The sequence below is a fragment of the Catharus ustulatus genome, chromosome 4 (assembly GCF_009819885.2).
Source record: "Catharus ustulatus isolate bCatUst1 chromosome 4, bCatUst1.pri.v2, whole genome shotgun sequence".
NCBI lineage: Eukaryota > Metazoa > Chordata > Aves > Passeriformes > Turdidae > Catharus > Catharus ustulatus.
Genome location: NC_046224.1, coordinates 31,505,542 through 31,523,030, shown reverse-complemented (window position 1 = coordinate 31,523,030; position 17,489 = coordinate 31,505,542). Strand labels below are relative to the sequence as shown.

The window sequence follows — 17,489 nt, the reverse complement described above, 5'->3', positions numbered from 1 at the left end:
TATTACATAACACACCCCCCCCCACCCCCCCCCCCCCTCAATTCCTAAGACAGTTCTCAGTCACTGGCACATTTCAGTTCTTGAGGAGAGAAGAGCAGTTTTCAACATGACTAACACAGGGAAGCTGGAATGGCTCCTCTAAGATACAGGACAACGTGTTTTGCAGCACCAAAACTAGAAAACTTGACCAATAGAGAAGCAATGGCAAATCAAGATCAGGCTGCTGTGCAGACTGCATGCACGTGTGAGGCATCTTTGAAACACAGCAGGGTAGACTTGCATGTAGCATCTACTAACGCACTGAGAATACCCCAAGTATGTGTCTGAATCAGAAAATAAACAAATCCATCCCTTTCAACCTTTAGGTTTTTCCAGTGTTTCATTCATGGAATAATTACTTTTACACAGAGAGCAGTGAGAAACTTCTTTATTCCAAAAATTTGAATACTCAGTTTCAGAAAACAAGAATCTTGCTTTCATTTTACATGGAGGGCAGTATTACACTACTTGACTGTCAGTGGTAGTTACTGAACTTCATAGTCTCTGTCAGGATAAAGTTATACTTACATAGGAATTTCTTGTCTGTCTACCACTAGAGAGTTTTAAAAAGTTACTAAAATAATTTCACACAAACATGGTCATCTTTCCATATTAGCACATTCTTACCAGAACACTTGTCAATGAATTACTTTATCTTTATATAGAATCCAATCTGACACACAGCATTTGACTACAGTTATCCACCCCATTTAACACATCAGTAGCAACACAATCAACCTTTGAAGCTAGTGGGGGGGGGGGGGGCTAATGTATTATAATGTATCCCTGCACCAAATGTTACATCAATCTATATACAGTGTATACATAACTAAGCAATAACAGGCATTATATATTTACAGACTATGTAACAAACATGTGCACAACTGCAAACTGACTACAGAAGTTAAATTCATTTAAATGTTACAAATTTATTTGAATTATGAAAATTGAACCCCATTGAAAAGGGAATCTAAAAAAATTCCCCCACATCTGCTCTTTTATCACGACATTTACTTCTAGCTTTTGTCCGAGCCTTGAATGCTGCAGAGTTGTACAAGTGCTACAAAATAAAAAAAGAAAAAGTAATTACATATTGTCATCAGGTTTACACCCTTCAGAGATTTTTCATGTTACAAAACAAATGAAAACATCCTTTTATTAACCTTTGAACTAAACTGGTAGGCCTTCTGAAATTTATAGTATGCTATCTTTGCATCAAAGGCTGATTTTAGTGTGTGTGTATATATATATACACACATATATATATTTAAAAGAAACTTGGCCTATATAAGGCCAAACTATGAGCAGTTCTGGAAGCCAGTCTTGACCATCAAGCAGATACCATGTAGGTTACATTTACCCCCACATTAAACTTGATTATGTGCAGGATTAATGCACTCACAATCAACAAAAGAAGGCCTGCCTCCTAACACCCATTTCACACTGAAGAGTTTGGGCTACTGTCTTTATAAAGACTCAGTTTCCACAGTTTCCTGTGGGTGTCTCCTCAAAAACATGTCTCTCAGAAGAGACCAAGTTTCGAATGTGCGGAACATGTATCCAGCAGCCATCAGCAACCACATCAACCTCCAGACCCCTTGGAAAAAACACAAGCAGATACACATGCCCAGTGGAAAATCTAAGAGCTCATAGATGCACACGAGTAGGGCTGGGCTTCATTCATGTCAATATGAGGCACTCTTAGAACTACAGAGACAAGTGTAACAGCTTTTGAAGTGCAGGAGTAATCAGTAAAGAAAATTCATTAAGGTGCAATAACCTACCCTTTCAAAACGGGATATCTTCATTGTTTTAAGAGTCGCAGCATCCAGCATTACTGGTGGGCCAAGCTCAAACACATTCCGAAGAAAGTCATTTGACTAAACAAGAAACACCAAATGATCAGTTTCCCCTCTAATTATCAAGTCTCTGAAGTTGATTACTGTAAAATATCAAGTACTCCAGTAAGGAATACCAAGATCTGTGTCATATTGCTGGTATCTTTTGCCATTAAGTCAGTAACATTTCCTCCTTTAACCAGAGTAAGGCTAGAAGTGAAAGCTGCCACCTTGAGAAGACAGACAGTTCCTCCTAGCTCCTTTGATTTTTTTGTCCCAGCAAATGAGACATTGTTCTGTTCTACACAAAATCAGGCAGCTGAACAGACCTGTATGATTTCACAACACACCAGTTTAAAAATACCTGGCTGTGAAAGTAGTACTTGAAAAAAACCTGCTACATGCCTGAGCTTCCTCAGTCACGTAGAAATGCAATTGACACAGGACTGTAGATTTTAACCCCATGATTATCACAGCAATTTGGGAGCATATATTCCTGAGCTACAGCTCCAGCTTCTGTTACATATGTAAACAGACGACCAGTAAACAAGTAGTTCCCAAAACAGAGATAAAGATCTATGCCTTCTCTTCTGGAAAGCTGTCATCACTGAGCTGCAGGTTGTGTTCGTTATTTTTGACTAAAACTTTGCCTTTCTTTTATAGGCTTGAACAGGAAGGGTGGAGGCATGCAGTTTTATAGCAGCCAGACAACTACACCACTCTGCTGAAAGAGCATAAGGATTCAGGAAAACCCCCAAAGATAAAAAGATATTCAGCTTAAATTTCTTATTTCTTGGAGAAGTCAATTACTAAGCTAGCACACCCAGGTTGCAACTCAGAAGCAGCTTACCCAGACCACTGTAGCTCACTGTAATTACTTTTTTAAGTGCTGTCTTTTAACACCTCAAATGCAAAGCTCATCCCTTCACTAAGTTCTACTCAGGATTTTGTTATTCAGACTGAATTACAACCAAAAAGCCAGACAGGGAGCAACAGTCTGAGCAAAAGAGCAGCTCACCTGCAGATGATATTGCATTCCTGACCCCAGAATCTCCTTGAATGTCTCATAGGTTTGTTTTTTAACCCAGCAGTCAATGTACATGCGCTCAGGTCCAAACTTCACCATCTCTGTAGGAAAGTCACGCTCCTGAGCAAAAATCAAAGTAAACAACATCCATCATTTTAATTTGAACAGTCTTTTGTACTAGGAATTTTATACATCTCAGTGAATTATGTTTTCTCTGATAAATTTGGCATGCCAAAACCTTCCAAATAACGTAGTATACATATGCTAAAGATTGTATTTGTTCATAAAGCAAATGTGCACTTACAGTAAAATCTCATGTAGAACTTGAAGCTGATATCCTTCATGATTAGAAAGCTTTTTAAAAAACAAACTGTCAACTTTCATCTTTAAAATTACTTAGAGAATTAGACTTATCTCCAGGAAAACCAGTTCTGAGTGCAGAAGTAACCTTTAAATCAGGCTGTAAGCCTCATTAAGTCTCTACCTTACAGGCATAAGTAACTACATTTCGGACAATGGAATGTAACAAGTGCTAATAGGTGACTCAGATCATTCCACAGGCAGAATCCTAAAGGCGGTTTCAAATCATGCCAAGCCTTCTTAGCCTACAAGACATTTAACTATTCCCAGTATCTTTGTTCAACATTTCTGAAAAAAGCAGTTCTATTCCACACATGTGATCAGACTACAAAATCTCACATAAAATAGCTTTTTTCCTGCTTCTTTCACTGAAACAGTAATTATGTTTAATAATAAAATTATTTTCACTAAATTGTACACAATTTATTTGAAAGGTCTAGATTGTAACTAAGACAAAAGAATCACCTCAACCGCCCGTAGAACATCTCTGAAGACAGATCGCTGCTTTCTTTTATCCACTTTGGCCCGATGCTTGTTTCCATCAGTAGCCAGAGCTCTTAGTTTCTCTGTTAGAAGGTCCATATCTTCATAAAAGAAATCCTAGGTTACAAAAAAAAAATTTTTTAGTTTTTTTTAGATTTCAGTTTATTTTATGGCCTTAATTAACCTTTCCCCACAAATAAGAAAACGGATCTCTACATTTTGGGCATGTAGATCTCTACAACCTCTTAGTTAAAAAGACAAAGAGCACTTCTGCACTTCCATTTGCAGCACAGAAACCAGCAAGAACAAAGTCACAGCATCCAGTTTACCAGGAAAGGCACTAACAAATTCTATTTTGGTCAGCCATGTGAACCATACAGCTTCCTCAGTGTGCATATATACCTGCCAGTCTGTTCTACTCCACCATTCCAAGGGACTCAAACTGTTTAACAAATCTGCTGAACTACTCCTGTCAACAAGCTAAAGGTATCTTAATGTTGCTAGCACAAAATTCAAGCTGCTGGAGGCAAACTGTGAGACACCATCAGACTGACAGTACAGAATATTCAGCTGTAAGTCTTGTATGGAATGGGAAATTAGAAAGCATGTTTGGTTTTTTAAATGGTTAACAAAACACTTTAGGTGAACTGCAATAAATAGCTTAGTGTTATTCACTATATTAATGAATATGTGCTTTACATCTATAGAAATATTTTTTTCCACTGCATTTAATAATTCAGCAGTTGTTCACCTGGACTAGTAAGAATGCATGCAAACTTATGCAAAAACATGTTTTTGTTGTTTGTGGAGTTTTTTTAATCTGAATGTTCGTTCATGTCAACTGAATGGTGTGAGGTTACTGCTCACTCTATGCTTTCTGAAAGGAACTGATCAAAACCAAATAAATCAAATATTTTTCATCTGTACCAATTGTTATGATTAAAGGGGTATTTCCTCAATGGAAAAGATTGTAGTGAATACAGTCTTATTTGTTAACACATTTTTACTACTTGCAGTCAGCCTGACCAAATAAAGGATCAAGTTGTAGTTTCCATTTATTTTTTTCTTTCAATGTTGACTTCTATAGCCAAGAGACTCAAACCCACAGTGCTTGTATTTATACAGAAGCCTTATCATTGTTTCAGATTATGCTGTGCTAGTGTGTCATGACTCCTGACTTAAATGGAGTTATCTTTTTACTTTCGACAGCATTCTGGCAAAGTGGAGCAGCCTTAATTGAGTTGGGAGCCCTTCAGGCAACTCTCCCAACCTGTGCCATGTGCAAGCAGAGGGAGGCTGTTTCCTTCAGTGCTGTCAAGAAAAAAGTCTGAAAATTACTAAGGCATACTGAAGAATGTAAAGGCAACTTTAGCTGTGGACAAGCTAATATCGAGCAGCTTACACCTAATCCAATTCAAAAGCAAACTCCAAGATATTACCGATATCAGTGCAAAATTTGCCCCAATTCTTAAAAAACCTCCCCCTTAATATGACTGTCTAGTTCTCAACTGACTAAAAGAGCCAAATGCTGTGAAACCGTTGTGCAGTATGAGTTATTCTTCTCAAGTTGCCTAAGTAAGAATACTGAAAAAACAATACTTAAAGTCAACATGTTTTCTACCTGATGATAGATTTTGGCTGTGAGAGCAGAATTGTGCAGATTGTGAATCACTCAAACTTGTCTGCACAAGCATCTGATGAGTGTTCCCACTACTGTAAACTGTTTCATCCTGGGATCTCTCTAGACATATCTTTTTATTCTGTTTTAAAAGCAGATGTTGGACTTAGATTTAAATCTTGCATTCCATATTTCTAGCTATTAAGTAGTATACACCCACTTGGACTGGGACAGAATCACTAGAAGAAACATGAAATTATTTGCTACTTGTTGAGATCCAGGGTGCTATGCAACACAGGTTAAGTGACTTGTCTCATGATGACAGAAGGCTCAGCTGCTGACATCTACTTACAGCATCTGTTTCACGTGCCAGTTCAAACAGAAGTGCTAGTGTTTCTCCAGCAGCTATTCTCATGTTGAGATCATCACAAGACAGCAGACTTGGAAGTTTATGCAAGTGCCTAAGGAGTAAGTCATAATCCATTAAAATCTAAATTTTACTGACACCGTTTCATTGCATAAAAGGAGCCATTACAAATTCCACTTCCCAGGAAAGACACTCACATTTCAATTTTCTTCTTTACTTCATTCATTGGACAAATAGTCAACAACAGTGTCCATGCTAAGAGAGCACTGACATGAAGCACAGTATTATGGGTACTTGATACACCATTAGTGTCTCTATCCCGCTGATAGGCCTTTGTGAAGATGTTTTCCAGGCATTCCATAGTAGAGTACAGTTCCTGTACAAGGGAAAAATATAAGGGAAGTGGTTTAGGAGTCAGACATTTTTATCTTGCTGGTTTATTACATTTGAAAGGTATCAATCATCCTCACCGTAATGTCATCAGTCACAATGAAACAGCAAATCCCTAAGCAGGTTGCACACTAGATACAAAAGAAAAAAGAAGTGTCAGTATTTGACAATGCTATAGTTGACAGAACTGTCAAACTTCGGACTTTTGAAATTTAACATTTGGAGTAACAGAAACGAGATTAAAACCTTAGCAGTCTAGAAGTCTCCAATCCTGTTTAATTCAGCTTCTTTGCAATACTTAGCTCTCAGGATGATTTTACAGCATTTGTTACTCATAAGCCTTTACTTTTCATGTATTATTATTTTAAAATAGCTTATAAAGCCCTTGAAAAAGCTACACATGACATTCTTTTCACCCAATGACTTTAAATCTCACTAGGATTTACAAGCAGAAATTATGCTGATACTTATTCAAGGCTGTGGGAAATATTTTCCCCTTCTGACCACTACTGAAATTAAATAACATGAAAACTCTGCCCTTGAAAAGCCTTTCCTGGAACTTTCCAACTGCTTCTGCAGATCTGTTCCCTATGACCTATATTCTACTCCAATTCCTCTTATGAAGAGTAAGGAAAAAAACATTTGAAAGTGATGTTTGCACCAACCAAACAGGACTCAAAACTACATTTGAACAGGACAAACTTTTAAAAGCTTTTGTTTGTAGAAATAACTGCTGTTGAACTAATACTACCTCTCTTTTTTACACCTGACAATATCTGTTGTGCTATAACTTGACTAGACTAGGAATAGCCAGTCACATAATGATAAAGGGAAGTTGGAGAATATTAGAATATTAAATCTCAGGTTTAAGAGGTAAAATTTTTGGGAAGAGATTTGGACAATCTTCCCTTGCTATTTCAAGCATACTGCTGATGTATAAATGAGATAACTGGGCAACAGTAACTTAAAAATACCTTCAAGAGTATGCTGTATTGTTTATGTAGTTTCCAGATGCACTTTATGTGATTTTACCACAACTAAATGTAAATGCATAAGAATAAAATTGTTGTTTAAGAATAAAATTAGATTTCAAGAATAAAATAAAATTAATACAGAAGAGATGTATTACTCAGTGGGAAAATCGTTCTCTAGGACCTCAAAACTGCAGTAAGGAAGCTGCAAGACAGTGAGTTCAGACACTTGACAAAGCAGTACATGAAACAGCTGAAGACAAGAATCATGGTCAACCTTCAGGTGGAACTTTTTAAGCCAGTGAAAACTGCTACGCATCATTCAGGGCATGTGACAACATAATGAGTACACACTAGTGTGGTAACCTTTAGTTCTGGATTACACAATAGTGAGCTGGTCAAAAGCAGCCCTCTGTCCCTGCCTGGCAAATATAAACATTTCTCATACTTACAGCCTGTCTGGCTTGGATACTGGCTGTTCCATCACAGACAATCTTCTTCAGAACTGGACCAAGGGTCTTAAAAATCTCCTCGCTCTCAATTCCTGACCCCATCTGCACACACAGAAGACACGCCAGTCCAGCAGCTGCACACTGCTCATCACTCTTACCTAAGGATTAACACAGTGATGAGCAATCACCTTTTGCACTGCTCTCCTCCTTTAATCTTCTAAAGATAACAGTCTGAAAGCATGTAAGTGGAAATTAAGACACCAATAGATAGAAAATAATTTCAGCCTATTTTCTAGGACAGTTAAAATGTGACACCTAAATTTTAACAGTAAGGTTACCCAAATTATTAAGCACTCAAGTATGAGAACATTCACAATCTTAATTTCTTTTAAACAATGTGCTATTTCATAGGGATTATTGCCTTCTAATAGCATGCATGTTAATTACCTTTCTTTATGCAGCGCTCAATGCTATCAGTTAGAGTCATTCTCCTTTCCATGACAAACTCATAGAGTATTTTAGAAGAAAATGCACTTTTCAGACTTTCAAGGGCTGCTTGTCTTGTCTTTGCACTGTTAAAGGAGAGAAAAAGAGAGAAAGAAGACCTCCTGAAATCAGCATGTAACAGCTAACTTCTGCCCTTGTTTTATGGTGGTTTACATCTGCCTGCACCCAACTGCAGAGTAATCCACAGAAGTACCACGAAGAATGAAATGCTCTGAATTGCCTCCTTACTCAAGGACAGCAAAATTTTGTTTGGAGATAGAGTTCATGGTAGTATTGTAGGCCAGAAACAAATATATTCAATATATTGGGAAAGTCTAACCCATCCTAGAAAATCAGTAGAAGGAAAAAGGGTTTTCTAGATCCAGAAGTCCTCCCCAGAGTAAAAATCTCAGTAAGCATAGAAAACTTTTGATGTATTTTCCTTCATAAATCATATAAAGCAAGAAAACAATGTATGAATGTGTTTCTTCAAAGCAGACTATACCTCTTGTCCAATGTAAGATCAATAAATCCCTTCAACTTGTATTCTAAGTCTTCTTGAGTAGCTTCTTCATCAACTTCAGGCCCTAATCCAGAAGAAATAATTTAGTCCTAGTGATAGACATTCTATTAGCTGACAGTAGTTTCAACACAGTGTTTTTAATACTAGTAAGAAAGCAGATTAACAAAGACAACCGCTACAAAATTGTTCAGTATCACACCAGCATAAAGGTGTTAAAACATACAACATCAGACTGTGCCCTAAAATACTTTTATAAAAACTGGCCTGTGGATACATTTGTGCTGTTTCTAGATGTGCTCCTTACACATGTCAAGAATAAATGAGGGAACAAGTCACGTCTTACATAAATTTTCTCCATCTGATGACCATCAGCCAATCCTGTCAACAACATTTTCATCCAGTCCACTACATCTACCCTGGGAGTACAGCAAGGTGCTCACAGCTGATGCAGTGAGTCAAAGCAGCCTGTCCTAGATGGCATCAATTCAGACACCTCTGCAACAGGAGCCCAGCTAAGAGTAGCATGTATCCAGAGATGGCTCCCTGCTTATTCCCCTATAGCAGGCTTTCAGGTCTCCTCCTCTCAACAACATGACATTTGAGCGGTCTAGGTAGCAATGATGGTAAAGGAGACAAAGCATGAATTTAGCTCAAAACAAGCAAATGTGGCTCCTCCCATCTTAAACTCTTCTGCAGTCCTTACTGCATCAACTACCTGTTATGAAAATCCATATCTTACAATTCACCTTAATCTTATTGTCTCTAGATCATCACTGTGTATTTTATTGTCTCTATATCTATTGTCTCTTGCTAGAAAAGAGCCTGACAGTTTCACAAGGCTCATGAAACCTGGAGTATATTCTTACCAATCAAAAGCAAACAGCCACTGGATTAACCACCACATAGTGTTAAATGTAATGTCATTACTTCACTGCTGCTACTTGCAGTTTACTACTTAAAACTACTAAATCAGCTCAGGTTTTACGTTTTTAAAAGATGAATTGATATAAATAAAAGAATTTACCATCCTCAGTGAAGCTAGCAGGATCACTGAAGCCACTGCAGTGGCTCATAGTTTCAATTGAAGCATCTTCATCACTAAAAGGCTGCACATTTCTGGGCTGACCACCTTAAGGAAAGATGAATACAATAGTTTGGTCATTTCTCACATGGAAAAGGAAGATCCGAGCACCAGAAGTAGAACTGAACCCTCCCAGAGAAGACTGGCTCTCCCTGACCCAATCACAGAAAATATTTCCATCCTCTGCTGGTTCCTTTACTTCCACCTATTCTGAAGACTTAGTTTGCTCTGTTCTGAAAGATCATTTTTGAACAGTGAACAGGAGCCTGCCTAGTACTGGTCCAATTCCTACTCTAGATATTGGCTAAGTTTCTATTCTAAACTAAGGATCTTTCTACAACCAATTTCATGTTAATGTAGCTTTGTGTCATGATGCTTTAAAAATAGGTCTGTTAATTTAACTGTTATAATGAACTACCTAAAAAACCTGCCACATAGTCTTTATTTTTTAATTTTGAGGAACTTCAAGACAGTGTCAATTCAACCTCTAGGCAAACATACATTACCCAGTTCAACACAGGATTTATGGGATTAAGTGTAGTATGTGCAGCATCAGCAATGTCCAACTCTTTTACTACTGAATTACAGATACAAGCCAGAACATCAAATTCTTTAACAGGGGATAAAAGTTTTCCCTCTCAGGACTAAGAAGACCTTGGTGCAGCAGTTTCAGACTTTTTGAAGAAAGTAGTATTTTCACCACTGTTCACCTCCCTTTTCATATCTCTTATTTCTCCAACAGTTCCCAAAACATCATTTACAGAACTCTGAATTTTGTTCTGCCATTTTTTTCTAAATTATTTAGAAGGTTACATACAGGGCTTACTTGTGTGAGTTTCAGGACGTTCCCTGACTACCAAGACCCAAAAAAACTATTTTTACCTAGGCAGAATCAACTTCCAGTTGGATCAGTGTCCAAGTGCTTCCTAATAAAGTTAGTCACACTCCGGAAGTTTTGCTGTTTTCAGCTGTATCCACTTGTATCATTAACCATAACCCAAAAAAACCCCTACCAGCTAATGCATGAACAAACTAGGAAGCTCACAGCTCTCACAGGGACATCTCCTCGCTACTGCTGCTATGAAACAGGGATTCAACAGAAGTGGCAAGAACAACAGCAACCCCTTCACAAAATAAGGGCAGTTGCAGAAATACCCAATAAATTGCTCACTTCCTGGTATTAGAAACCAATGCTGCACACAGCTATGCTAGCCTGAAGTGCAATTTCTCACCACCCCACAAAACCTCCATTGTGCCCCAAGCACCAGCACCTCAGACACGCATACTCGGCATTTGCATGAAGACTGCTTATTTTGTAATATCCTGTTTTAGGCTAAGAATAGGGAGATTGTTTTAGGACACAGCAGCCTTTCGGGGCACGCCACGGTGACACACAGCCACGGCGGCCGGCGGTGGTGCAGTGGTGCGGCGGGCAGACCCGCGCCCGGGCCGCCGCTGCCCCGGGGCGCTCCCGTCACTGCCGGCGGCGCCAGCGCGGCCGCGCCCGCCGGCCCCGGCTCCCGGCGCATGCGCGCAGCGGCGTGAGGTGGCGGTTTCAGGAGCGGCTCCTGTCACCCGCCCGGCCCGGCCCGGCCAGCGAGAGCCCCGCGCCCGCCCGCCCTGCTGCTCACCCACCGCCCGCGGGGAGGCGGGGCCCCGCCGGACAGGGCGGCCCTCCCGCGGCCACGAGAAACGCCGTCTGTAGACCCCGCGCCCCCACCCGCCGGCCCGGCCGCGCTCACCGGCTCCGCGCTGGTGGTTGCTCCCCCGCTTCTTAGGCTTAGGCATGGTCGCAGCGGCGCTCGGCTCGGCTCCCGCGGCCCCTCTCCGGGTCTCGGTCTCTCTGCTCCCCCCCGCCCGGGAATCAGCGACAATCAGCCGATGGAAGAGCAGGAGCGCTTTTTACTCCAACGCCTCTGCGAGGCTGACTTCTCGGGCCGGGGCAGCGGGGGTGATTGGCGAGAGCAGGCGGAGGGCGAACTGGCGGCAAAGGCAGAAATCCCCGTGGAGGCCCGTGAGCGGAGTCGATGCATCTTTCTCCTCTCAGACACCCGGGGCTAAAGGCGCGGAGGGGGCGCCGGAGCCTTTTTTATAGCCCCATCGGGCTGCGGGGGCGGGGCCCCGCGCCGCTGCAGCCAATGGCCGGGCGTTGCGACGGTGGGCCGCTGACTCAGCAGCGCGAGCTCGTGACGCGAGAGCGCCGCTGCCCAGTGGCGGGGCTCGGACGTCAGCGGCGCCTCGCGCGTCGCGCCGCGGTGCACGCCGGGAGCAGCGGGCCGCGGCGCCGGCGCAGGGGCGGTGCTGAGGGCGCCTGAGGCCGCGTGGGGCGGGGGACAAAGCGGCCCCGCGGGTGCCGCCGGCTCCCTCCGTGCCGGCTGGGCCCGGCTTCCGGCCCGGCGCCATGTGCGCGCCTGCCAGTGGGAAGGGCGAGCTCCGCTGGGCCGTGTGCAGCTATGTGGGTGTACTGGGCCGCCGCCGGTCCTGCTCGCCGTGTAGGCGGGGAATGCCGGAAGGGTTCACAAAATCACACAACGGTTTGTTTTGGAAGGGGCCTCTGGAAATCATCCAGTCCAACCTCCTGCCAAGGCAGGATCACCTGAAGCAGGTGGCACAGGAACGTGTCCGGATGGGGTTTGAATGTCCCCAGAGGGGAGAATCCAGGATCTCCCTGGGCAGCCTGTTCCAGTGCCCCCCCACTGATAAAGCTCTGCCTCCTGTTGGGGGGGAATTTCTTGTGTGTTACTGTATGGCCACTGCTTGTCATCCTGTCCCTGAGCACCACTGAGAAGAGTCTGGCACCATCCTCTGGGCACCCACCTTTGGGATATTTACATGCATTAGTGTGATCCCATCACAGTGTTCTCTAGACTAAAGGCCCAGCTTCCAGTCTCCCTTCATAAAACACAAGCTCCACACTCCAAATGATCTCTGTGAGCTTCCACTGGGCCTTCTACAGTAGTCCTTGTCTTTCTTGTATGGAGGACTCCAAACCCACAATGTGCTTTCTCACTGAAAAACAGATATGCAAGATAGATGCCTTACTCCTTCATAGCAGAAATCAGTTTTGTCAATTATATCTTCCAATTCAGAAATTAGTTTTGTCAATTACATCTTCCAATTTAGAGGCTTGTATTTTTAACCCAATGTTTTTCAATCCAATATTGGTTTTTAATGTTCTCTGCTAAACATCAAATAAGTAACTAAATAAATAAATTAATAGAAGTACAGTAGCTTTCCTGTCCACCAAACAGATTGATTTGTGTTTCTGAGCTCTGAATGTTTGTGAATGTTCACTGATAGGCCGTATCAGAACTGCAGTGTTTGAGGAAGGGAAGGCAGTTTTGTAGAATGTGCTGAAGGTTACATAAGACACAATAGTGATTGCACTGTTTGAATTCTGTGGTGTACAAAATGTATTTACAGTGACTTCCAAAAGGTAAACTTCCATGACAATTCTCTATATATATGCCATACAAAAAACAAAGGAGTTAGTGACCCATTTGTGCATGCTGGGTCAGGAAATGCTAGAAGTCTCTATTTCTAGAAAATGGTAGCTGGCTGTACGTGAGCCCAATGTTTTCCATTGCTGCACAGCATGAGACTCCTGGTGAACAATTCTCTGGGCATGGAAGGTTCAAATTTCTAGAAAGGCTTAGCCAGATCTTTTAGCATCCTGTTTAAGAAGAGCAGAGAAAAGACAGAAGTCAGTATGTAATGCATCTATACAGGACAACACGTAAATGTCTCAAGGGCACTAGTTTTTGTCTTTCAGGATGAAATGTTAGAGCAAAGGACAGCCTTGGCAAAGGAGTGGCAATTAAATGCAGAAGGCAAAACTACTCTGGGTACACAAGACATTATTAGAACAAGGGAGCAGCATTGGACGCGCTACAACACTCAATAGGGAGCCAAGCAAACTTGTATGGTGGGAGTATTTGAGTTGCAAGATGCCAATGCCACTAGAGTGAGAGCCATGTCCTGACTATTTCCTGCATGTTCACCCTGAAATCCTTGCATGTGTGGCAATCTGAATAGTGTTCTGAACTGTGCATGTCCATGTGGCAGCTCAGGTGCAACACCAGTGGTACCTCATAGTAGAGTTGGAAGAATTAATATACCCTTATACACTTGAAGATGGTCCCACCAGGAGAGGTGCCCTGGAGAGGGAGAGGAGAGAATGCTGCAGAAGAGGTGGAAAAATCAACAGCTGAAATAAGAAGTGCTGTTGCCAGACTTAGACCACTAGAATAAATTACAAAAGGTGACAAAGAACTTGTGATTTCTTTGAGTTTGTGACTGCTTTGCATTTTACTTGGGCTTTTGAAATACAATGTCTCCAGGTTACTGAGATTCAGGTATTTGACCAACAGTTAAGTGAGGTCACATAAGAGTTGTGTAGTTTTGCTGTCTGTCTGTGACAGAACAGACTCTTTGTCTTAATTGCTGACTTCTTGCCCATTTTCCTGATTTATCCTATTGGCAGGAATGCATGGCGCCAGTAGGCTGGCTCAAGACATCTTTCTAACAAGAATTTTTGGCTAAAAGGAGAGTCTCATGGTGTCGGCCATCCACATTCCTATTGTCTGGCTTGTGCTGGAACTGCTGGTGTCAGGAGTGTCACAGTCCCAGTGGCACCAATGATACCAGTGGTAGGTGAGAGGTGACATCCTTTGAAAAGTGTTTTATGGAGTTGCAAAGCAAGTTGGGAGTGGAGGATGATAGTAAGACTTGCATGACAGTGGCTTCACTAGCAAGTACCACAGCACTGAAATGAGAATAGCAAAGCAGTTCTTGTGGTGGCTAGAAGTTCAATCAAGAGTACAGATCACCAGTACCCATCCCAGTGAACACAGTGACAAGGAGATCTGAGGCCAAGCCAGAACAGCCAAGCCAGTAAGTCAGAATCAGAACAGGTTCAGTGACAATAACCAGGACCAACCAGCCACCCGTCTGGTCATCATTAGACAAGCCCACAGTGATGGGAAGGATCCAAGACCTTCTCACTTGGGTCAGGGTCTGGATATGAGTGTGTGACCAGGCACAGTCATACCCGGAACACAGCTGAGACAAGGACTACAAGAGAGTGCTTCAATGTAGGCACAGCTCCTGAGCAATTCAGAATTGAGCCCTCAATTCTTACATCTCGTTTTCACACACTGCTCTAATCCAAGGTCACTCAGCTGCACCACAGCAGAGCTGCCTTTGAGCACAGGCAGCTTAATGCTGACTAAGGCCCCAATAAAAGGTCTAATTAAGAACTTCACCCCATTTGATACGTATGTAACTGACTCAGTTTATGTGGCTTAGTATTTATGTGCCATAGTTTATTTTAAAGACATGTAAACCATCATAATTTATGACCAACTGGAGGCATGGCCAGACATACTCTCTGTACACTATTAAATGTTGTAAAGAAGTCAGAATTGAGGGAATTGTATAGACCCTTGATTCATATGGGTGTATTTTTTCCCTCTTTTGGGACAATGCTCCTGTATCTCAGTGTACCAAATTCTTTGGATTTTCTTTTTTCCTTCTGCTGGTCCTTAAGACATGACTGTCTTTGAACCCAAAAGAGGATCGTGAGTTCATCCAAACTTGGAAAATGAGCCATGCTAAGGCGTTCCCTGAACAAATATTGCAAAATGCCTGTGTTTTTAGTGACCTACTAGGACTGACAGGCCTTCAGAGTGTGTGCCTCCAAGCAGTGCCATGGTCCTCTCTCTGGAACACTTAATGCTACAAATGCTGTCAGCCCTGGTGTGTAGTCATACTGCTGAAAATAAATTGCCTATGTTGAATTACAGCCACAGCCCCCTCAATTCTGGCTACAGTTGCTACGGTGGAATGCTTGCTTGGGGGCTGACTTGATTCTGCAGGCAGAAGAATTTATCTCCTTTGCATAGGTAGGGCACCCAGTCTTGTGTCTTGGGAGAGAAAATAAGACTTGGAAGGGAAATCTCATGTCAGGTCTTCACTGGGAAGGTGCTCAGATGACTGCATGTATACAGGTATACATGTAAGATGTATCTGATCAGTTCCCACAGAACTCTTATTTCTGAGATGGGGATTGCAAGTGACATGAATTTCTAATGGGCAGCAATAGCCAAGAGCTGCAGCCTTTTCCCCTTTGAATGCTGGAACACATATTGGAGGGCTAATCAGTTTCTGATCTAATATTTCAGGAGTATTACACTGTAGCAAAGGATACACACCATCTGTGTTGGAGGTCCTTTTATATTTCTTACATTATTTACCTCTTGTCTTCTTTCTTATATTTTGGAAGCCTGACCAGTAAGTAGTGGTGCAAGCACGTCCGAGAACTGCAAGTCCAGAATAAAATACATGTGATGTCAGGCTCACTACTAGAGTCACTATTATTAGTTCCTGAGGGAGGTTTGGTCTTAGCCGATGGATTAACTTCAGACACTGGAGGAAGCTCTTGATGTCTGTAGGTGGCTGAAGTCCAAAGCTGTAAGGTGGCACAAAACAAACTCATCCTTTTTTCTCCTAATTTCGGTAACCCTCTGTGAGTAGCCACACAGAGGACATTTTGAAGGGAAAAGAAAGCAGTCAGGAAGGAAGTTCAATTATTTATGGTGAGCAGATGGGTTTAGCAAGCGTGCCTGCTGAGACAGAGGCATGACTGTGCAAATCAGGTAAGTGCTTAGTGGTCACAGATAAATCCTCTCCACAGCCTTGGTACTGTTCATGCTATGTGTATGGTACTAGAGGCATATATTGCACTTAAATTTACAATCCTTTTAAAATTAACAGTTACTGCAGTAGAGTATATGTGGACTTTATGAAATACTGTGTATTTATACAGCTGAGCACATCCTTAGTGGCACACTACCCTGGCTTTCCACAGCAGGGGGTTTCAACTGCACTCATAGTCCAGATATTTTGTCTCTTTTTATTCAGGTTATACTGATACTTACATCCATTTTCTGAGGCAGATCCTTCACCCCATATATATGATTTATTCATGCTAAGCTTTCTTGGCCCTCAGTAAGAATTTTTCCTGGTAAGTCATGAAGAAACAATGCATACTTAGGCTCTCTGGTACATATGCCATTATTAATTTCATGTCTAAATTTGGTTGCCTGAACTTCGACTGTCACTGCCAATAGCAACTGACCACAAACATTATCCTTAACAGTAACAGCATTACAGAGCAACTGTGACCCCATGGAAAAAGAAAGATAAGACTCTGACAAACATAAAGCCCTTGAAAACATTTTGCAACAGCTAATAAGATTTTGTTAGAATAAAGATTAACACTTTTTTTAAAATGAAAAATGTATGTGACTCTATATTTGTCTCTCATTTATTGTTTCTTGTGGGGCAAGCCACAAGAAACAAATTACTGTGAATAATGAATGTAATTGTTATTGTAAAACTGTGTTGTAAAATCATGTATTTCATGCCTCTTAAGGTCTTGTATGTTGTCAGTGTGAGTCTTGCTTCACTTGTTTCTCTGTCTTTTGCAAAATTTTGTCTTTCCCAATCAGCCACCAAGTTCATGCTAAGAATTAGCCAGGAAAACCAGCTACTTTCTGCTATTCTGAAATGCAATATATGTAATTTTAGACACAGGCTCAGGCTTAAACATAAAATTTAAAATTACTTTCATCCTTCCAAATTATTTTCAAAATACCAGGGTTGCATAGAATTAGGGGACTGTGACACAGCCATTCCACAGCAGGCAATAAAATAACCAAGAGTATACATCTTGTTTCTTTTAGCACACATTACTATTGCATTAGACTACTGTTGATCCAACTGGTTAGCCAATATCAGTGTAGGACAATCTGATATTTCTCTGTTTCTGCCACATTATTTTTTGTCAATTTG

The 17,489-nt window shown here is 41.6% G+C and overlaps 1 protein-coding gene across 1 annotated transcript; it reads right to left on the bottom strand.

Moving 5' to 3' along the window:
- Positions 1-411: 411 nt before the first annotated feature.
- IFRD1 (interferon related developmental regulator 1) lies at positions 412-11,736 on the bottom strand. The gene is made up of 12 exons (XM_033058318.1): positions 11,378-11,736; positions 9,579-9,683; positions 8,537-8,618; positions 7,993-8,117; positions 7,546-7,703; positions 6,203-6,253; positions 5,930-6,108; positions 5,718-5,826; positions 3,730-3,864; positions 2,896-3,024; positions 1,824-1,919; positions 412-1,099 (listed from the first exon to the last, which is right to left on the bottom strand). Exons 1-12 carry the CDS (start codon positions 11,421-11,423, stop codon positions 1,010-1,012), a joined length of 1,305 nt encoding a protein of 434 aa, XP_032914209.1. The 5' UTR covers positions 11,424-11,736; the 3' UTR covers positions 412-1,009.
- Between the last annotated feature and the right edge of the window lie 5,753 nt (positions 11,737-17,489).